This window comes from Hippoglossus hippoglossus, chromosome 12, assembly GCF_009819705.1.
Source record: "Hippoglossus hippoglossus isolate fHipHip1 chromosome 12, fHipHip1.pri, whole genome shotgun sequence".
Lineage (NCBI taxonomy): Eukaryota > Metazoa > Chordata > Actinopteri > Pleuronectiformes > Pleuronectidae > Hippoglossus > Hippoglossus hippoglossus.
This window is the reverse complement of record NC_047162.1, coordinates 2,615,511-2,638,415: the sequence shown is the minus strand read 5'-3', so window position 1 is coordinate 2,638,415 and position 22,905 is coordinate 2,615,511. Positions and strand designations below refer to the sequence as shown.

The 22,905-nt window shown below is 39.4% G+C and overlaps 2 protein-coding genes across 6 annotated transcripts in view; both read left to right on the top strand.

Moving 5' to 3' along the window:
• Positions 1–2,922, top strand: part of ttc28 (tetratricopeptide repeat domain 28) — a 136,803-nt gene extending 133,881 nt beyond the window's left edge. For all 5 annotated transcript variants that reach the window (XM_034601325.1, XM_034601323.1, XM_034601324.1 and 2 more), the window contains one exon: positions 1,043–2,922. In XM_034601325.1, the coding sequence (XP_034457216.1) occupies positions 1,043–2,171 (1,129 nt within the window). In that variant the 3' untranslated portion in view covers positions 2,172–2,922. The remainder of the gene's footprint in view (positions 1–1,042) is intronic.
• Positions 2,923–4,195: 1,273 nt separating this feature from the next.
• On the top strand, positions 4,196–21,870 carry pitpnb (phosphatidylinositol transfer protein, beta). Its single transcript, XM_034601331.1, has 12 exons — positions 4,196–4,258; positions 9,302–9,332; positions 10,426–10,571; positions 12,107–12,198; positions 12,455–12,462; positions 12,975–13,049; positions 13,709–13,792; positions 16,396–16,473; positions 16,585–16,689; positions 17,210–17,332; positions 17,625–17,711; positions 18,953–21,870. The coding sequence occupies exons 1-11, from the start codon at positions 4,239–4,241 to the stop codon at positions 17,670–17,672; spliced, it is 810 nt and encodes a 269-aa protein (XP_034457222.1). The 5' UTR covers positions 4,196–4,238; the 3' UTR covers positions 17,673–17,711; positions 18,953–21,870.
• Positions 21,871–22,905: the final 1,035 nt, after the last annotated feature.

Genomic DNA, 22,905 nt, shown 5'->3' with positions numbered 1-22,905 from the left:
TCTAAAAAAAAAGGGTTAGCAATAATTATATATTCTTCTGCCAGTTCTCATGTCAATGTCGGACGGTTTGTCCACCATGATCGTCAAGAATGAAATATCTCAACAGCTGTTTGATAGATTCCAAGGAAATCTGGTGCATACATTCAATTTCCACAATCTCTGAATCTGTCTGACTTTAGTGTTTCTCTGATTTGTCATCTAGCGCCACTGACAGGTTGACATTTGTATTGGATGAGTTGTCATGAAATTTATTACAGACATTCATGTTCTCCTCGAGATGGATTTTAACAACTAATGACTTTTCCTCTAGAGCCAACTTCAAATCAAATTATATTATAATATATACTGTTTATTTGGTAATTTTTTGATTATCACCAAATACTTGCAAAACAGCCGCAGCCAAAGTATATCTCAAAGTGCAAGTTCAGTGGTTGTTACAAAATCCGAACACACTAAACCTAACATGGGGAACATGATAAAAGCATATGAGAGGACACGTTCGATTTCAGTCAATGCACAGCACGACACAGTCAACAGCTACATCTAGTTTCATGATCTCCCTAACACTGACACAAGGGAGTCTCCTGGATATCTGACAACTTAAGCATCAAAACAAAAGTACACTTTGTCTATAATTGAGTCCTAAAACTTATATTATTCTTAAAAAAAGTAAAATAATCTGCAGTTGCAGTGAGTTAAATTTGGCCATGCAGTTTCCAACAGAAATCAACTTCTTCAAACAATCAGTTTGCATTTCGAAACAAGAACAAGATATCTTTCTCCACTAGAATCAAGAAAAATGAAACATGCTTGGACAAATTTAAAAGTTCAAGCAAATTCTATTGTAGGCAAGTAGACATAATTTTACTGTACAAGGCAGTTAGATTCAAATTATAGATTTTTTTTTTTATATGAATGGATAAGTAGGAGATACTGGCAATGACGGCACTTAGTATTTATAGTCTCATTTACTACTGCAGTTTCTAGAGGCATACACTTAAACATAACTTGATATTTAGCTCTTTTTATTATTTTTCCCCAGCTCATCTCCTCAGAGGACAAGGAAAGGGAAGGTTAGCAGCTCTGAGTCGGACCAGTCGAGTACTGAGACAGACAGCACGGTCAAGTCTCAGGAGGAGAGGATGGGGCCTGCGGGACAAATGGATCCACAGGAACTGGCCCAGAAGATCCTGGAGGAGACCCAGAGCCACATGCAAGCAGTGGAGAGCCTACAGAAGGCAAACATGAGAGGGAAGACACTGACAGGGCCTGAGGGGAGAGAGGAGGCACATGCCAGACAGCCATTTCACTCTACTCCCACAACGCCAACTTTGACTCCCACTGGGGGAGCACGTGGGTTTCAGCCCTCAGAGACCAGTGCATTTAGCAGGCCACCCAGTAGAGCAAGTCTAAAAGCTTGCTCGTCTCCTCTTTCTCTTCCTCGACATCGTTCGCCCCTCTCCACTTCTGTCTCAACACCTCCCGCGACTCGGCCTAAACCACCCTCACGCTCGTCTTCGCTACAGAAAATCAGCTCAGGCTACAACAGTCCAGCTCATTCGTCTTCGTCCTTATCTCTCTCTGGAAAAGAGCAGGGTTCGCCTTCCTCCATGGCTTCCCCTGATGTGCATGCGCTGGCTCAGCTCAAACTGAAATACCCTCCCTCGCCTTACTCCGCCCACATCTCACCTTCCCGCTCTCCGGCCGACAGTGCCCCATCGCCAGCTCTTTCCTACTCCTCCACAGGATCTGTTTCAGGCTCTTCCAGCCCGGCCAACACCCCTGAACTGAACCAGTCAAAACACGACAACAAAGTCCAGGCAGTTCATAACTTGAAAACCTTCTGGGCCAACGCCAGCCAGAAGCACGAGGTGCCCTGCCCTGCCAGTTTTCTCCGGGGGGGAAATAAAAGAATGAGTACAGTTCAGAAAGATGTTCTGGGTTTGCTGAATCTGTCACCTAACCGCGAGTCTCTAAGCAAAAACGTAGAAGGATCCGAGGATCAGAACTCTGACAACAGACCAAATGGTCACCAAAAACTGGAGGCTAAACCACCCCCACCTCCAGCTGCTACTGTTCCCACAAACTCTAAAGGAGGCAGCAGACTTCCCTCTGGGAATGGCTTCAAGTTTCTCTCACCTGGACATTTTTTTCCGTCTTCTAAATGTTGAGAGTTTGGATGTTTGCCACGTTGCTCCCATAGCCAGTAGGCCGGGCTTCTGTTTCTGTTTCTGTGTGTATAACGGCAGAAGTTTGCAAGATACAACCAACGACACCTGCTGAAAACAAGGATTTAAAAAACCCATTGTTTCATACTGACTTTGATTTTCGATGGCATTACTTTTCCTTTGAAGGGATGTTAATGTTTTGAATGTGATGACTACAGTTTGCCTTCTTCTGGTCAGAGCTGGAAAGAGTCGAAGCCCTGGCTTTATTGGTGTTTTCATGACTGACGAGAGAGAGCATGTGTCTCAATGGCTCCATGTACACTGAAAAGAAATTTTGACTCACAGTCCGCTGACTGAATGCCCGAGAAAAGGAAAACATTTAATGTCAACCTAAGCACTCGCTATATTTGTGTAAGTTGACCTGAATTTGATCTTGATTTATTGTGTAATAATTATTGCTCAATGTCATTACCGATGCTTATTGTTGTCATATATTTTGTAAACTGTGTTTTTCAGTCATTATTACACATTTTATAAAGACAATTAAAAGAAGGATAAAGTAAAGAAAACATTTTGGTATTTTTTTATGGAGATGTGATTTGAAGTGTGACTGTCAGCATGGTACCTTTTGCCATTGAGTGTTTCATTAACTTTGTAATGTGCAATTTTGCAGCGATGCCAGACTTATTTAGACATTTCTCAATTCTCATGAAGTTGACAAATAAAGGTTCATTTCCTTGTCTTGTTTTGATTACTTAAATGTATAAAGTGGCTAAAAAGTCTTCAGGCATTATTTCCATTCATATTAAACATGAAAAAGTCAGGTAAATTTAAATTAAGAGCCTGGTCACACTATGCGAATATCGTGAGGTGAAGGGAATGCAAAGGTTTGCCTCTTTTTGTGTTACCAGAGGACTTTTATATATAAATGAACATCCATCATGCCCAAGCGCCAGTTAAGTCTCTCTGTAGTTTACAGTATATCTGAGTTCTTAGTCTGGTGTTTGTAGTATTTATATCCAAAGTATTTAATCAGTCAGTCAAATATAACCACACTGCTAAATTTGATGTGTCTGAAATCCTAAGAAAATTAGTTAGTTATTTAGTTAGAAAACACATTTTTAGTCATTAAACAATCAGACAGCTTGAAGAAAAGGAATTGGGAATAAAAGTAATAACAACAGAGTAATAACAGGATGTGCTGTTACTGGAAAAAGTCTTACATTAAAATTGTACTGCAATAAAAGTACAGACAAAAGAACATTAAAATATGATTAAAGCACCAAAACTAAGGGTTACTGATCATACAGGCAGCCAATTTCAAAATATTCTATTTTATATTATTGGATTGTAAGTGTTGACGCAGTAACAAGCACTAAGTTTAACTACTGCTGAGTAGCTGGTAGATTTCCCCCCAGATATCCATTACGTATTTTTGCGGCATGTATGTTGATCTTATTTTGTTATCTATTATTTTAATGAGTTAAAAAACACTATTACATATGAATAGTTGTTCAGTGCTTCCAAAAACAAGACTGTCTCGGTTAAGGCCCTAATGAAACATAAAAATAAAATGATGCATAAACTTCCTCACCAAAGCATGAAAGGTGGAGACGTTGCTGGCCACAAACATATCATCATTTATTCATTAACCATATTTTGTAATATTACTCTAAATCTTTTAATTAACCAATAGTACGAACTTCTAAGTACTAACTTAGTTATTAAATACATGTATTTACAGTACATTTCCTTCTGAAATCTGGTGGAAGAGAAATATGAAGTAACATTAAGTAGAAATAGTTTAGTAAATATTTGTAGTTAAATGCAGTACTTGTTTCCCACCACTGTCAGTATGTTAAATAACACATATGTAACACATGTTAAATATGTGTATAACACATGTATAACACATGTATAACACATGTTTAACACAGTCTATAAATCTGTACACGAACCGTGGTGTGGATTGTTCTAGCCAATCAGATGAGTGCGGGGGGCGGGACCAACTTGTTGATAACTCTGTGTGGGGAGAGCTCTCAGTGCGCAGCCGTGGCCCGGGTGACGAAGATGGTGCTCATCAAGGAATAGTGAGTCTGAACTGTTTCAAAAAAATCTCTTGTGCCGCACGTAGAGCGACGTTTCCGTCTGTCCGGGAGCTTTTTACTGAAGTGCAAACGTTTGCGCTTCGGTCGCTGCTGTGGTCCGCTGGGTTTGACATGTCTGTGGCCCGTAAAAGCCCCTCTGTGAGCGGGGGGATCGGGACGTGGATAACGGGACGCACCGGTCTTTTTTAGGCGTTGCTTGTGCGAGCTACCGTTAGCTCGAGTTGTAGCATTGGGAGGGATGATTAGCTTCTTAACGAAAACGAGCTACACAGAAAGGCTGCCGTGGTTACACGCACACAAGCAGCATATTCACGCTATTCCCTGTTAACAGGGGGTCGTGTGTCTGCGGTGTGGTGAATCTGTAAAGTGGCGCAACGGGAAGCTTCGCTCCCGTGAGTGACAGATTAAGGTTCCCTCTCGGTCGGATTTACCGTTAATGCTAGCCGGCTAAGTTAGCTGCAGCAGCCGGCTAGCTGCTAGCATGACAATTCTCAGTAAATCTGTATTACACACACACTAATATTTGTTGCTAAGTTATAACCTAGCAGCTGGCTATTCAGCACGTAACCTTAAATGTAACATAGAGTCTTGTTGGGATTATCCTCTTATATTGGCCCATACCACCTAGCAGGTGTATCCTTCAAGCTAGCGTGAGGTTATGGAAGGACTAACTACTTTGCTGTTACTTTGTTGGCGCTAGCATGAGAGAGTTAGCCCTTTAAATGGATGGCCTAGTCTAATAGAAGAGTAATGCCGCCTCGGTAACACAGTTAATTAAATCACTTGTATTGGGAGTGTGCGGTTGTATCTACTTTTTGTGTCAGCAGAGCTAGCTCTTACCATGTGGCTAACATATATCCGCTCCAGATAACGGTACCTGTTGTTGAGGTGGGCTACACCACGAAATCTGGTTTCAATACCGGGTAATACCAGCACCAGGATGTGGAAACTTACTTCTGTTAAAAGCAGTTAATGTGCCACCGGTTAAGTCGTGATATATGTCATGATTTATGACATAGATGCATTATAAACAGGCCACTAATGTTTATTTGTTGAGTGCTTACAGATAATTTGCCAAAACATTTGATTAAAATTGACATTACTCTATCAATCACATGTAACCCAGTGGTAAATAACACATTTTGTATTTGTTGTGTGAGATGTTAAGCCATGCAAATACAGCAGAGCACAGATGCAATCTTGAAGCACAAGAAGATGTGTAATGTCTTCTGACATGTAATGTATCAATTGTTTTGTATCGAATCTGAAAACAAGTCCTTGTTCAAAACTACTTAAACTGCAGAAAACTGCAGGTGGATGGAGCAAAGTTCCAATCAAAGTTTAATCACTAGTGTTATTATTTGCATGGCATCTATTCCTCTTCAGACACGACTCTTCCAAAGCGTATGCCCCTTTTCAAGTTAGCTGCAACAGTAGTGATAGTAGAAATGACAGTTTTTTCCCCTCTCTCAACACAGTTACTAAGTGCTGTTACTAATTTATGAGTGTGTTGTAAAGACTATTCAGCTAAAAGTAAAACCAGAAACCCAATCTCTAATACAAGAAGTAATTATAAACTTGTTCAGGTAATTATGAAATTATTCTCGAGCCGGTCATTAGTTTCTTGATTAATGTCTTGGTATATACAACATTGGAAATCAGTGAAATTGTCTACATTTATTTTGAGCTGATTTACCTTCACTGTGGCACAACCTGCTCTTTAATCTGGTATGGAAGCCCTAATTAACCATCTTGCTCACAGCATATTAAATGAGGAAACCGACCAAATCATGTCCTCACAAGTTTCATCTGTAAAGTTAATGATTTGTTGTGTAAAACAATTTGTTGCACGCTTATCTAAAAGGAGCTGATCGTATAGAGAGGCAAACAATATAAACGGAGAAACATGTTGATGATTTGTCTTACCCTGAACAATATCTGGGAAAGTGTGTCAGCTTAAATCTTCAAACACTGACAAAAAAGACAAGTCTGTTTACCATCAGTGATGCAATTTCATTTTCTTACTGCGCTCGACATAAGTGAATAATGTAAGGCATCTGGGAGAGCGCGTTGTCATTCTACATGGTGATCTGTGTGTCTGTGTGATGCCAGTAGGACTTTGTTGGCCACAAACTGAACAGTGCATGAGAAAGTCCTGCTGTAAATAGCAGTTTAGGGAAGGTGAAGGGTTGAGTCTTTAGTGTCTCTCAGGCTGTGTTAGACAATACCAATTTATGACTATTAATCTGCCATAAAATCAGCTGTGTATTTGTGCAATCCTAGCACCAAATCCTATATACACTTAAAATACCATGTGTATCCTTAAATACCTGCTTAACCTATGAACCCACACTGTAAATTCTCCACTTACATAATAACGTTATATGGTTGTCACTGTTGTGAAATGCAGCTTTGCTTGTGATAGACAGAAACACATTATGCTTTACATTTAGGTGCTTTAGGTCTGCAAGTGCATTTGTAATTAAGCCATCGCCCTGCTAATTGTGTTTATGTTATTTTAGGGTTTGAATTAGTAACTTTTTTCAATTAATCCTATAAAAATATCTGAAAATTGTTAGAAAATACTCATTATAATTTAATAAAGCAGAACATAAAGGTAAATCATCTCGTTTGAGTGGATGTAATCAGTGAATGTTTGGCTATTTTTTTTTAAATTGTTTGACCGATTAACAATTTTAAAAATAGTTTATTTGACAAATCGGTGAACTGATTATTTGTTTGACTAATCAGTTAAAAATTAACCAAAAGTTTGGTTTTGTAGTTCTGCCATAGCAAAGAGAAACCAAACTTTTCTATCAGCTGATTACCTACACTGAGTCCGGCATCGTGGTACCTGTGCTGCAGCTGTACTGCCTGTAAAGGGGCCCCACGGTACACTGGAGCTTACATAACTATAGGTAACCTGGAACACTAGACCATGTGAACTGTGACTAGTCAGCCTTTGCCATATCATGGCAGTTTTGCCTTTTACGTTCCAACAAAAGGATTTCCAGTGCAGACCTTTTTCTGTGTATCAATATCTGTGAGTGTAAACACAGTTGATTTGTATATACGATTAATGCCTGACACTGAATAATAATGCTGCAAATTTCAATTTATTTTCTGTCACTGGTTACATTGTGTCGTGCATGTCTAACCTCGACGAAGGTTTTACAACAATTGATTTGGGACCTTTTTCTAGCCCGTTACAATCAATGACTGATTAATCATTAACACCTCTAGTTGTACACAGAAGAGAACTGGATCCTATCTGGTGTCACTTCAGTGGTTGGAGGTTTGAGCACGTCACAGACCTTGAAATGTTTTATCTCAAATTTGTCCCTTCTAATCTCCTTTTAAAACCCCCACCCCCCACCCTGTCATTTTCTTGTCTGTGAAGTGAAACTGATGCTGCAGCACTAATCACCAGTGGTTTCTGGTAAATTTCTTATTTCATGCTGACATATGTTCATCAGATAAATTAGCAGGTGCACAGACTTGAGTCGGAGTGAAACCTCTCAGCTCTTCATGGCACAGGATTAAAACTCCATGCTGTGTACTGTGCTTGACTGGTGCATTTCAAAATCGTATGCAGTGCATGCTGTTGCACACTTTGCTAGAGCCAACATGTTAAATTCTGTCTGTTAAAAAAGCTGCAGTGTACAAACCACCGTGGGCCAAAACCACAAACAGTGCACTCTGCCTTTGTTTTTCCAGTTGTTTCACTGTTCCTCCGGTTACATGACTGTTGGTGCCAAAATCTGGGTTTGTCTTTGAAAATCTTACGTATCATGACAGCTTATGTATATATTATGACATATTCTTCATGTAAAACACACAGTATGCCCATGTAGTGGTTAGTGTTTACCCCACAAAGAAAAGAATGTTTTGAAATCATTGTCACTAAAATGCCTGTCACTATAACTAAAAGCCTGAGATAATGACTTCAAATAGTTTCAGTCTGACCAACAGTGAAACCCAAAGGTTTCCAGTATACTGTTATATAAAAAACAGGAAAGCAAATACCTGTCATACTTTAGATGCCACAGACAAAAGTATTTTTAAGTATCCGTACATCCTTAACAATACTTTAAAAAAATAATATAATCACTGCTTCTCTCTTAATTCACTTTGTTAGAAAGAGTTTTTAGTTGTATACATTACAGATCTGTTGGTGGAGGGACTGTCTGCCCCGACCTGAGTGTGTCAGGCAACATTCTCAGTGTGGGGAGCTGAATCTGCGAATCGTTACAGAGTATGTGTATGCATTGTGCAAGGAGGAGGAGAAGCAGGAGGAGGTGGTGCCTGAGAGAGAGCAGGAAGAAAGAGCAAGAGCAGGAAGAAAGAGCAAGAGCCTGAGAGAGCAGGAAGAAAGTCCCTTTTTAGAGAATGCCTTCGTGCCATAATTAAGCCTTAATATCCAGATATAAGCTGGTCATATTCAGTACCATGGTTATACTGCTGTTATAGCTGGTGTAGCCTGTTATTTCATTGTAATTTAACATGTATTTATGCAAGCATGTTGTGTATGAAAAAGCACAAAAATAACGTTTTAAAATCCATGATCATCACTTAACTGGGCAGTACAAACTTCAAGTTAACTTTGCCAAAGCCAGTCTTAGTGTGTTACTTCAGTTGTGGTCCTCAGTATTGGGGAACCATTGCTGCTTTAAGACTGGGATTTTCCTCTTTTAGCACAGGGCCGGTTCATTTCCCCCCCCAAAGATGGTCAGTTTATCAGGTTTATCAACAACCGCATGCCACCTCCATCTTAGTTTGGTCACATTGCGTCTTCAAAGCTAGTAAGAATGCGCTTAATATACAAACATGATATGTGCATAATCACAGGGCCCACTGACTTTGCCCGGGCTCCAACCATAGACTCTGAGTAATGTAAAGTAATGAAATCCTGAGCAAACTTTAAAGATTTGATATTTCATCTCTGTAATTTCATTCACGAGTTAACATGTTTGTTTCTTCATTCTCTGCCCCACCTCTCCCTTGTTCTCTCTCTCCCTCTCTCAGCCGTGTAGTGTTGCCGGTCTCTGTGGAAGAGGTGAGTATAATTACCTCCATACCCACCTCACTTATTACATGACAAGTCATTTTTGTAGTTCATTTCTTTGAATGCAGTGTTCCCAAGGGTCACTAATACAGTGTACACTACAGCTACAGTATGTTAGATTGGTCATAGCTTTTAAATGATTTTCTCCTGCACACAGAATGCTCATCCTCTCAGGCTGTAGTCCAGGACCAAGACAAATAGCCTTTGTCAGAGAGCACTGGTATTTGTTTGACAGGCTGATAGTGGTGTCTGTGAAGAGAACGGCACTGGGGTGTGGACTCGGCCTTTAAAACTATCACAGTCTTTGTGACATCTCCCATTTTCATACTCAGTTTATTGACAAAGTATAGTCTGTTTAGCCTCAAAAAGAGAATCTACAGTGGCATCATACACTGGACCAAATTCACAGACTTCTTTACTTGGCAGGAACATATTTCCCCCACACCATATTCAAATTAACTCTCGCCCAATGTCAGCTGGGATTGGCTCCAGCTCCACCCGCGACCCTCAAAGGATACGCAGAAGAGATACTGGATGGATGGATATTCAAAACATCAAACATGTTTTCTTTAGGCATCCAAGTTCTAAAGATAGTACAATTTTTATTTTGAAAATGAATTTGGACAGCTCTCTTTCAGAATGTGGAAAAACACTTAGCTTCAATTTAAATTTAAGGTTCACTGCCACCTTGGTTGCTAATGGAGTTAGGAATACTGCATCAAGGGACAGTTAAGCAACAAAAATCACAGCACTTGATAATCTGACAAACCTGTCATTGAATCTAAATCAACATTTGTTGGAACATTTCTTTTACAGCCTTAAAAACACACTGTAAACATGACATATTTAGTAGAAATTTCTAAATTTAGGGACAATCCATGCTTTTTTCAAAAGGGTTTAATACAATCAAATACTTTTCTGTGCTGCGGTGAGTGGCTGTTAGTGGTCTTGTATCCTTGAATCACCTGCATTGGCCTTAGGGACTTGAGTCTTTGCCTATTCCAGCAAATAATCACAAGATTTGTCAGAGCTGTTATGGCCCTATATTAAGTGTGTCTTCTCTTTCTGTTCCTATTTCTCACAGTATCAAGTAGGCCAGTTGTACTCTGTGGCTGAGGCCAGCAAGAATGAGACGGGAGGAGGAGAAGGCATTGAGGTGCTGAAGAATGAACCCTATGAGAAGGATGGAGAGAAGGGACAATACACACACAAAATATACCATCTAAAGAGGCAAGTTTTTGAAAGTACAGTCGGCTTTTTACCAAATCTGAGGTCCTATCTCTATTTCAAGCAGCACTGTGTTCACATAACAGATATTTTCATTATTGATTAATCAGCAGAATATTTCCTCCATTAGTTTGTATCTAAAAAAAAACGTTTTAGAGATTCCCTAATTCATTTTCCCTATTCCAAGTTTACTTCTTTTTCCAGTTTTGTTTAGATTTTCTATTTAGAGTGGTAAAAAGGAAACACGCTAAGGACTAAAATGAATATGTGTATTTGTCATTAATATGTTCACAAGGTGGACTATACAAGCATACAAAGAGAGCTTTGACTTAAACTCACACAAACTTAGAAAGCTGCCAAATTGGCATTATTTGAAAGCTTTAAAAGAAATCACAACAGCATGTGTGAGACATACGCAATGAGTGAATGAAATTAAACTCTCACTGGTGGTGATGGAAGACAGGTGAGCGTCTGCAGACTGGACAGAATTGAGGCAACACCTTTGTGACCGCCGTAAATACCAGCTTTGCAAAGCTTGTGCTTAGAAATATTTATTATTTACAGCACAAAGGAGGCATTTATTAAATTGTTGTCATCTTCGGCCAACTCCCCAAACAGGTAACTTAAGTAAGTATGGCACAAAAAATCTGGAGTACTGGCAAAAGAAAGAGCCACACGATCTGAGCTTCTGCCTCCATGTGGACGTGTTTGTTTGGTTCACAGAAAAACTATTAACAGACAGTGTCGGCTGCCAGCTGTTAAATCTGTGGGTTGACAGCCATCCGAAGGGGATACATTAGCTGTGATGGCAACTCTGCATGGCAGCCTAAATAAACAGCCATTTTACCTGACAGTGGAGACAGGATTTCCATATTTCAGCTCATCCCTGATAAGATTTGAGAGCTTCCTCCTTAATCAAAGGTCTAAAACATTCAGACAGAATATGTGTGGAGCAGTACAAAGAGAACTGAGGCTGCTTTCAAGACAGAGGGTTTTCCTCCTCCTCCTCAGGTGTTTCCTCATCTTCTGTCCATTGTCTGTATATTGTTTGACTGGTTCTTTGATATTGCAAGGCATAGATGTCTCGTTCAGTCAATGCCACCGACAACAAAAATAATAACTCATAACAAGTAGAAGAGATTAAAATGTTTTAATCTGGACAAGACAAGCTGGTCTATTTGAGGGTTAAGGTACAGTCTGCTCCAGGTCTATGGATGTTTTAGGCTATGTCCGCACTAATACGTTATTAAACAATTGTTTTCCAAACTAACACTGAAAACACTCGTCTTGTAAACAGGAAGCAGATTGTCTACTCTTGCAGAAAATACTATAAACACAGACATTTCCAACGAAAATGGGACCAGCAGCATTTCCAAAATTCTGTGGTTTAGTGTTTAGTGTTTATTTATAAAAAAAAAAAAATTGTGGGTTTTTTGGAGTAGTGTGGTAACTTAAGTAGTGTGGTAACTTAATGTAAGTTTAGCCAAAGCGATGTGTTTTTAAAACTCATTGTCAGACTTTTTTCTCTGTCATTGCAGTAAAGTCCCAGGGTATGTGAAGATGATTGCACCAGAGGGGGCATTAGTTTTTCATGAAAAGGCTTGGAATGCCTACCCATACTGTCGCACCAGTAAGTTCATGCTGAATCAGTAGTTTTATATTGACTGTCATCCTTTTACTGCTTGCACGATAAACATGAAAGGTCATAGTTGCATGGTTTTAATACCCTCTTAAATTTGTTATTCCTATTATACAGTTAAATATTTTTCTCTGTGCTGTTAGAAAGTGAGTATTTTTCCAATGTTTATCAATTTCATCCCGATTTTTTATGCTGATTCTCTTTTTCTTGTTTGTTTGTTTCATTTGTTTTCCTTCTTCCACTGCAGTTGTGACGGTGAGTTGTTTGTCAGTCTTTTTTTACGACCTGGTCATACCATGAAGCGAAACGGTGAAATTCATCTGCACGTCTGTGTGAAGTAAACCTGTCCCATTAACTCCAACGTTAATGGGACACAATTTATTCAGAGATGCTGGTTTGACTGGGCCTTTCGAGTAAGATAGGGCAGAACAGGTTTTTTTCTCTTCTGGTGAGGTTTTTCAGTCTAATAATGCTTTACTTTATCTGCTAACTACTACCACAAGGATTAAAAATAGATCCAAGCTGAGCAGTGCAGCATCACTGGTGTTGTTTCGGACTAAATGACTCTTTGGTTAATTGGATTTAGCTGTAGGGTTTACGTTCATCTCTTTGAACCCTCCATTCATGGACTTCTCTGTACTGGCTGAGATCAGCTGTCAATGTACAAGTAGTATCTAATTTCAGAGTAATGACTTGAACTTCCTTTTAAAACCAGAGTAAACATATGCATTGTCCCTTTTAAGCCTTTTTTCTCTCCTGCTTTTCAGAATGAGTACATGAAGGACGACTTTATGATAAAGATTGAGACGTGGCACAAACCTGACATGGGAACAGTAGAAAATGTAAGTGAGCAGAAGACACCGTGTGGAGTATCATTAATGTCTTCGGGAGAGCTCCAAAGATTTGATTTTGCATTTCCATCGGAAGTGGTTGGGTCCAAATCAACAGAGGTTGCGAGATCCTGATTTATCGACCCTATTATGAGTCACACTCAAATCATTTGAATCAATACACTCTCCCTGCCGGATTAAAACAGCTTTAAAACAACATACACTGGGTTTATGAAGCTTTCTCTCAGTTATAAAGTATAATTCACCAATGTGAAGCTGAAATAACCTTGATAACATCAGCAAGGTTGCAACTAATGATTATTTAAGAAGATTGTCATTAGATTATTATTTTCTAACTGATTGATCACATCTACTCAATTATTCAACTAATCATCTCAGCTCTCGATATCAATATTTCTCTGATTTTAAAACATCCCCTCCAGAGCCAGAGAAGAACACAGTGACCTTAGCTTTACACATACTCATGGGTCGAACAGGGCGATGCACACAAAGGGACATATCCATGTTAAAGTACACCTGGATTTGAATTTAAATCCCATTTGATTCACAGTCAACACATATTTGAACAAGGCTGCCTTGTTGCCTGTGCTTTGAGCCAAAATGGTCTTTGACATCATAGGTTTAATAGTTTGTCTTTCTCTTTGTGACAGGTCCACGATCTGGACGAGCAGACATGGAGGACTGTAGAGGTGGTGCCCATAGATATTGCAAACAAAGAAGAATTGTCCCCTGGGGTGAGTTCTTATTTTGGTCGTCTTTAAACGCCTTCATAAACCACTAAAAGTACTTAAGTGAGGGGATCAGTGGTGATTATTGTACAGAGGTGACACAGAAGCACAGCCTGATGAGCAGGGGTTGGTAAATGACACCTGTGATCCACAGCAGGATGTCTCCACCCTGAGGAGGAGTGAGGTCATTCTTTCGGGGAGCAGGGATAGCCAATGCAAATACTTTTGATTCATCCTTTATCATCATGACTGTCCATTCTAAAGCTTCATAGAACAGTTTAGAAGACTTCAGTTGCAGGAACAAGTGAAGATGGTGTGAAAGCCTGTGTGAAGATGAAAACCATTTGCTGTTTGTTCCATGAATATTTAAATAAGATTGAAGGAAGAACTGTCGTCAAGGTGATTACAATGGCCCGTCCTTTCCCTGGTGGTGTGTTTGTTGCAATTGCAGAAAAAAAAATGTTCTCTCTGTAATTTTTATTATGAGTGGCCCTCCTACAGATGTAGTCTGTCTCCATAGATGTGATCAGTGATTGCTGTTAATACTACTGCTTATTACAAAGAGCTTTGATTTTGTGATCTGACTTTGAACACCAGGTTCGAACTGAGCTGATCAAAGAGCTGCCCACTTGTGATTGGACGTTAATACAAGGTCTAAACAGGGCCTTTGTATGAACTCTATATTATTAATGTTTAAATGCATGAATGTGGACTGTTGGTCTGACTCGCACTGCCTATTATGTAATTGGATTTCATATTCTTGTTGAATAATTAGGGTTTTTATACAGTCCATACATATGTTTTGGACCCTGTCCTTTAGATAATAGCATTGTTTTAAAAACAGCATTATTAACAGCAAACAACATTATCTGCACTCAGTGATCATATCTTTAGCTTGTAGTAGTCATTCATTGATTCATGAATCCACTCAGTTGTGGATGTACAGTGGTGCTAGAGAGTGGCAGCTCTTCTCTCACAAACTATGTTTGACTGGACAGCGGTGTGCAGAGACACAAACAAACAAGAGACAAAGTCGTGTTGTCCAGTTGATGCGCGATGATACAAGTTTGATTCAACAAACCAGACACTCAGCACCAGCTAAAAAGTAGAAGCCTACAGTCGAATGCTTTGTACTTTGCTTTGTCAATTCTGATGTTTGCAAGTTATTATTAGCATCAGAGTTCAGTAAACCTCACCCTGATATCATGGTCCTATCCTAACATATCACAATGTTTCACTGTACTCATTGCCCAACCCAGTGTCAACAGATTTTGAAGATGTTACAGAGCATTGTAAGTCTGATATCCTGCTTTATGTAATATGAGAGAGCTATGAAATAGAACTCCCAGCCAACTTAAGTAGCTGAAAGGGGGCGCCTGACTGTCAGTAATACCTAAACATGCCCATGGTTTAGAATCTAAAAGGAGGCATTAAGCCATTTTCATCCAGGTGGGTCACAGTTGTCCCTGCGTTTCTTACACTAGCTCATGTACAGTAATTACTTAAGTGGATCAGTTGTGAGGTCAAGGCTTAATCTGAGTGTCCATCTGCTCCAGATCTTCACCACCACACGGTCCCCACAGACTGGACAGATTAAAACAGCAGAGTGAGCCTTGAGCTTGGGGTGGGGGTGGGAGATCTGAGGGCTGGGGGTTGCCGTTTAAATGCAGGTTTGTGTCTGAACAGGAGCGTGAACACTTGCTTGAGTCTGATGTAACAGCTTAAGTATGAGCAAGTCAGCACGGACTTGTCTAAACTTGTTCTCTTCACAATTTATCTCATTCATCTATGTCATATTGCAAATACAAAATCACATTAGATCCCTGTAATGTGAAAACATGAATCTCTAACAATTTTTACCAGGCTAATGAAAACTACCCTGTTTTCAGCTTTGTGATATTGCAATTTGTATATAATTCAAACTAATTATTTATTTTAAGAAGGAAGATTTTTTTCTCCTTTGTAATCTACTGTCCTTTCAAATTGTATCCATAGTTTGAATGTGGCTCTAGCAGCCTGAACAAAATAAGTCCTTTTGTGTTATGATTTGTCCTTCACAGTGCAACAAGAAAAATCTATTTGGGGAAAAGTGAAGTAGGAATTCTGTAATAAAAGATGAACTCTGGAAGAAACTGCATAATCCACAGAATTTGTAGGTGAAAGGTCACAGTGACTTTTTGTGCCTCACGAACATGTAATCTTAAGAGCACCTCGAGAAAATCGTTTCAAAGTAGGCACAAATGTTCACTCACCTAATAACGGATTTGATTTTGGTGGTCAAAGGTCATGGTGGCCTCACAAAACAGTGGCCTCTTATTTACACTGAAACTGCACTGGTTGGTAGAGGCATACAACCACAGGCTGTAATTCTAGTTCATGCTAGCACTTAGAGAAAAACACACTGATCCTGTGAAACTTTCCAGATGCAAAATTAACACAAAATAATCTGACAAGTTTCTTTAAAATCTCTGAAGTGACTCATATCTGTACTTGACATCTGCTGCTGATGTCAACCAACTCCACCAGCGTGACCCAAAGCACTGTGCAGAAACGGGTACATTCTGTTTCCCGCTGGGCATTAACGTTGTGTTTGTTCATTGTTTCTTCAGGACTACAAGCCAGAAGAAGATCCCGCTCTTTTCCACTCTGCCAAGACAGACAGAGGACCTCTAGGCCCTGAGTGGAAGGTACCTGCCACAGTAACAGAGAGCAGAGCTGCGTGTTGAGGTCACAGTCGATCCTCTCAGACATTACTGACCTGTATCTTTTCCTTGTGTTTTGATTCTTGTCCTTCAAAGAATGAGCTGAAGACAGACTGTCCTTACATGTGTGCATACAAACTGGTCACTGTCAAGTTCAGATGGTGGGGTCTGCAGACCAAAGTGGAAAGCTTCATCCACAGGGTAACGTTCATTATCTTGTCACATCACATTCTTGCACAAGTATTAATTCAGCTTATCCATAGCTCACAGTAGCTTTTGATGAAAAATGTAAGTTAATCCTGTGAAAACACTCAAACTTATTTCAACAAACACGTTTTTATTTTTGTTATTGTCGAACATGAACTGTGAGCATGTTTATTGTCAGAACATCTACACAGCGTTGCCATGATTCTCAGTGCCAGTAATCAGGGTTGTTTCTGTTCTGCACAGCAGAGGGAGACATGGTTTTGAGAAACATCTCAGAATCACAGCCAGTGAAGTCAGAGAAGACATAGGAGCTAGAGCCAAAGTGTATCAACTGTAAATGTGGGAATAGAAAGGCATTTTAAGTCTCCAACATGCATTTATGTTCCTTAGTTAAATATTAAGGTGATAGATGGAGGAGACCCCCACTTCAGTCCTGCCTGTTATTGGTCTTTAAAAACCTTATTAGCGATGCAGAAAACAAGTTGTTTTACTTCATTTGAATTCCTCTCCACAGCAAGAAAAGCGTATTTTCACCAACTTCCACCGCCAGCTGTTCTGCTGGATTGACAAATGGGTGGGTTTGACCATGGAGGACATCAGGCGGATGGAAGAGGAGACTCAAAAAGAGCTTGAGGAGGTAATTAACTCACCAAACACAACTATTCCAGTCAAACCCAGACTGGCTGTTTTTCTTCTGCGTGTGGTGACAAGAATTCAAGCCAAGAAAATGCAGTAGAAATATCTCAGCTGTAACTGGAATGCAGCTTTACTGAATGCTGCATTCCAGTGTATTCCAATGTTTTCTGTTGTGAATGAGGAAATATAATCAAATAAATGATCATTGTTTTGTTTTGACCAGACCACTGGAGAAGACACAGGTTCTTTTATCTGCTTGAATTAACTATTTGTACCCCTGAATTTCACATTAGATGCGTCAGAAGGGAGATGTGCGAGGCACCTCTGCAACAGAAGAGTAGAGGCCCGTCATTGTAGGTCAAACACTAGAGGCAGGCTGAGTAAGTCTCAAAGGAACTTCGGTGGGGCTGCATGGCTCATTGTCCACTGTTTTCATTTTCCACTCTTCATTTTCACCACTTCCCAGCTGCTCTAAACTGCGTTACCATATCTGGAATTGTCTGTTTGTTTTCGGGTCTTGTGCGCTTCACATCTCTTCTGCTTTGTTGCTTCTTTCCATTGTTATCTTCCTTTCGCTTCATCCCAGGGTTTCTTAATTTACAGTGAATTGTTGTTTGGGAATCAAAGATGACATGAGTCGAGCTGAGTGCTCGTATGATTGAGGTCATGTGCGAGTTACGTAAAGCCATCATTTACCCACAATTTATGAAACATTTTCATTCAATTACAATATACAATGTCTAATCGTGTTAAAATAGCGATCAAATCAAAATGTTGTTGTCAAGTACAATATTTTGTGGTTTTGTTTTTCTCTTTGTCGGATTTACTGCATCTCGTTCTCATAGTATCACATATAAGGTTGTGATTGGCACACTAGTGGCTCCAGGGATCAGTCAGCTGGTTGCTCCACCACTTTGATTGAGACTGAAATATCTCAAAAACTATTTTGTGACTTGCCCTGAAATTTTGTTGAGACATTCAAGCTCTAGTGCCAATGAATCTTGTTAACTTTGGTAATTCCCTGAAAATCCCTCGAGGTTGACATTTGTGATTTTTAGTACGCTTTTTCTCCAGCTACAATCTTGGATGGATTGTCTTAAAATTTGGTATTTTGCCTCTTAGGAAAGGAGTCATTCTAATCTGGAATTATTTTTATTTTTTACGGTATGCAGCCTCAATTGTGAACCAGCCCTTCTTGTGTTGGTTTGGTTTTAGGGGCAAAACTTTAAATCTATTAAAAACTTAACCAAGGAGAAATGGCAAAATTACGCCTTTTTAGAAAGCAATGCATAATGCGTAATACAACAACATCAGCATCTTGTCCCTCCATGCTGCCTCTCCCATTCACACACAGACATTAATCTCCTCTGTCAGTTTATTGCTGGAACCACAATCATCTCATCTCATCCTAAACGCTTCTGTCTGTGCTTTCAGTTCATTTTCCTCCTGATGTTTTGTCAGTAAAAAAGAGAACTCACCTTGCCTAAAGGTTTTTCCTTTTGGTTTTCGCCAGTGAACTGGTTTTCTTGCATGTGCATGGCTTGTTGCATTAAATATTAAATCATCTGAAAATGTTTTATGTTACCTTACTTAATACAAAGCTTTCCTCCCCGTCCCGCAGCTGCGTAAAACAGGTCCGATTCGAGGCACCAGTGCTGCTGCTGATGAGCAATGAGGCAAATCAACCAAACCCTGTCACGATGACGTCATCCGAGACACGTCCACCATGATGAGGAAGTGGCCCTGGCGTCGCGTCTTCTCTTCCTGTCTCACATGATTCATTGGGGGGTTATACAAGATTGGTTAACAGTACTGTACAGATCCTACCCCAATCACCCCAAGTCTCCTGTTCACCCAGAAAACAAAAAAAACATGGTTTTTGCATACATATAAAAAGGAAAAAAAAACTCTTTGCACAGAACGTAAATTGCCTGATATGTAATTGTTAGATGATTATTACAATGGGCTTTGTTTTTATTCAGGTGTGTAAACCATGACTCAGAAAGTCAAGCCTTTTAAATTGATTAGAATGTTGTTTTTAGGTCGACAGATTCCCACAAAAATTGATATAAGATGACTTTAGCAGGTATTGGACCATTTATCCCCCCCCCCCTCCCTTGTATTATAAGTGTCTCTACTTTAATCCTCGTCTCCCCCTCAGTATTGTCTATACTCTTGTTCTGGTAAGAATTTGTCTAGATCTCCTCCCCGTGTTTCACTGTCCTCTCTGTCTGGCAGTTGGTTGGGAATACTGATGTTTAGTTTTTGTTTTGTTTTTGTTCTTGTTTCCCCTATTTTCTTTTATAGTTTTAATTTCTGAGGCTTATCTATGTCTGCTTATGGTTCAGATTCAATATAATGCTCATGCATGATGGGTAATTCTTCGCAATAGTTTTTCCCCTTACATTCACATGTCCCCACATTTCAACGTGCACACCACCCCTCCCCTCTGTCACAAGTGCATGTGGACAACAGCTACTCCTCAGTAAACAGTCATTGCATGTGTATAGTCGCTGCAGTGCAGCTGCGCTCAAGTGGATTGTTTGTGTTGACAAGAGAGAGGGTTACCCCTACCCCCCCTCTAGGAGAGTGTGTACAATACACCTGTGTGTTATTGTGTGCATTTGTGTGCTTGTTTGTGTTATCAGCTGCCTTCACTCTTTGGACGGAGATGGAGAACGTTCAGCTTAATATCGAGGCTTGTGAGGGGTGTGTTCACACAGCTGTGCCCTCACTCTGTAACCAGCCTGTTGAACTTTGCCTCATGCTGTCGCTCCATGTCCTATCTCCTCGGCTAGGGCTTTAACTGGAAGGCTCCCACTGCCTCCACAAAAGCTTCTTTTTTTTTAACTAAAACCAATAAGGATGAGTCTGTGCGTTGTTGTGTGCATGATTCAAGGTAGTTTATTTTTCTCAAACTACCATTAACTTTCTCAATTGATCGAGTAAATGGGTCCAGACAGATCTGCGATGTCTGGTGCAGCTGTGGATTCACAAGCATTGTGAGTGTATTGATAACCCTATACACTGAGTTATAAGCTTTTCATCTACCTTAACCACAAGACAGTCTAAGGTCAGTCTGAACTTTCCTTGACTGTTTCTGGTTAAGAATGAAATTGCTTTGTCAAAAGGTGAAATCAATTCGACTCTTGCAGTCTAGATACTGTAGGTGTTGGCTCATCTAGTACCAGCCTTCATCTGAAAGCAGGCGGTGACTTTACCCTGCTTTTTAAAGCATCGCTTCTTTTATTTTTCTGTGGCTGCATTGACTTGAGGTTGTAGCTGTTTTATTACAGCAAGAGCTGAGTTTAGCCATCTTTATTTTGGATTGTGTGCAGCTCCTGTTGGGCTCTAGGTAAAATATTTTGTGATGTTTTATATGATCATGTAGCTTAGTGCAGTTTTTCAGCCGTTGATTAAGACTTTATTCAATCAGGTGTGAGTGTCTCCAAAAATCTTAGGTTTGGTTGTAACCTATCTGTGTGTGGTATATGTTGGACAGGTTAAAAGAGAGTTATAAGTGTACTTTATAATAGAAATGGGCAAACTGTACATAAAAATACTGACTTGAATGGGATATTCACAGCTACTAGGCATTGTCAGGTCTATCATTCAAATACTGTAACTGCTAAAAGAAACTTAAAGGAAGTAGTGACGTTGTCGGTGCAGGCCAGCGTGGTGGACAGTGTGCTGTGTGTGTAACATGGAGCCAACTGTCCACCTGTTGTTACTCAGACTGTACCATGGTTTAACTGTACCTCATCCATGCTTACGAATGTACAGCTAGGAAATACATGTGTCAGAGTATGTGGGGCGTTTTTGAACTGCAGGAACACAGACATGTTTCACACCTGCACACGCATGACATGGACCCATTGTATCATCAACACACAAGGACAAATGGATTTACTAAATCTAGATTTGATCTGCATGCTCAACACTTTTTTTTTTAGTTTTTACATTTTCCTTTCTTTTCTCTCAATTATTCCCCGTTTCTGTTTGATCAGTTCAGTTTTGAGAAGCTCTTGAGCTGCATCAGACAAAAAAGGGAATTCCTTCAAAAGGGCGGCTCCTCCTCAAAATCAAACTGGATTCAGCTCGACCTCTGATCTACAGACGAGGAGTGAAAAGCCTGTCTGAGTTTGACGATGATGGGAGCCGCCCTGTTATAGACTAAAACAGGCTGTGTGATGTACAGTTTTGTAGCATTACCAGTGATGCCAGCCAGGGTATGACTGTGAGGGGAGGGATAGAAGCTTAGGGAACAGATGGAGTCCAAAATACTGTTTCTTTATTGTAATCATGAATAAGCACTTGCAAAATCTACTGTTTTTTTTCTTTTTTTCTGTTTTTGAAAGACAAAGATTCACAATGTACTCAATTTTCTCTTTTCTGATAAGGCAAATTTCAGGGGAAGTAGTAGTGAATGTAAAATAATTAGTTCCTTTTTTTTTCTTTTTCACAGCCATCAAGCTGTGACAGAAGGTCTAGACAATGGAACATAACAGAATATCTAATAAATTTGAACAAATAAGAGAATCATTGTGCTGTTTGCTGTTTTTTTTTTGTGTGTGAGGAATGTTTCTCTCAGGGTGAGTATTTTGTTTTTATGTGGATCTGATCTCTGTATCCTCAGACAACACATCTCAGTGTTGCTTTATAGAAAATCTTCTCTAACACTAAAATAAGAGCCATACAGTGGTGTAAGATTAAGGTTATTAAACAATAATAATTTAATTACAAACAATGTGAGGGGAAAAGCTACAAGGAAAAGGTGGAGACTGAAGTTACTGAACCTTTTAATAAAATACACAAGTTATTCATTTTACACAATTCATATAACTCACTATTTGATCAATGGCCTATTTTAAATAAGAGTGCACTTCTATAAATTACCCCCTAAACAGAAATCCATAGATTTATATTATTCACATTCACATGTCTCTTAAATGCTCAAAAGACTTATTTTAAACAGAAAAAAATCTTCTTCAATCAAATACAATTTTTGTTTTTAAAATCCAGAGTTGGGCCTTCACTGAATCTTGTCCTGCAACGGGCCTGAATATGGGCTTACGTGTTTCATCCTGTTTTACATTATGCATTCTTACATAAGGTCATGGGCGGTGGTGGAATGTAATGTAAGTACATTTACTTACATAAGTATAAATATAAGCCTCTTTCGGAATATTTTCTTTTAAGGCTAATTTATACTTACCACTACTTTTTTACTTTACTACACTAATGTGACATCTGGCATTTTTAAGTTTTTCATAGGTTTTGCTCACAAATAGCACGAAGAGCTTATAAACTGTCATGCTTTGTAACAGATTATTACTTCACTAATATTTTATTCTAATCATTTCATGTGTACTTGAGCTGCTTAAAGTTTCCTTGACTGCAATGAATTGTGCGCTATTGTGTATATATATTGTGTGTACATACTAGCTTCTATTTTGGGTTGAATGTAAATGAACTTTGAGACATATTTATTTTTTAAAGACGATATATAAATAATGTTATGACTCATGTATTCATATTACATTTTTATTGTTGTTATTATTATAATTATTGCCT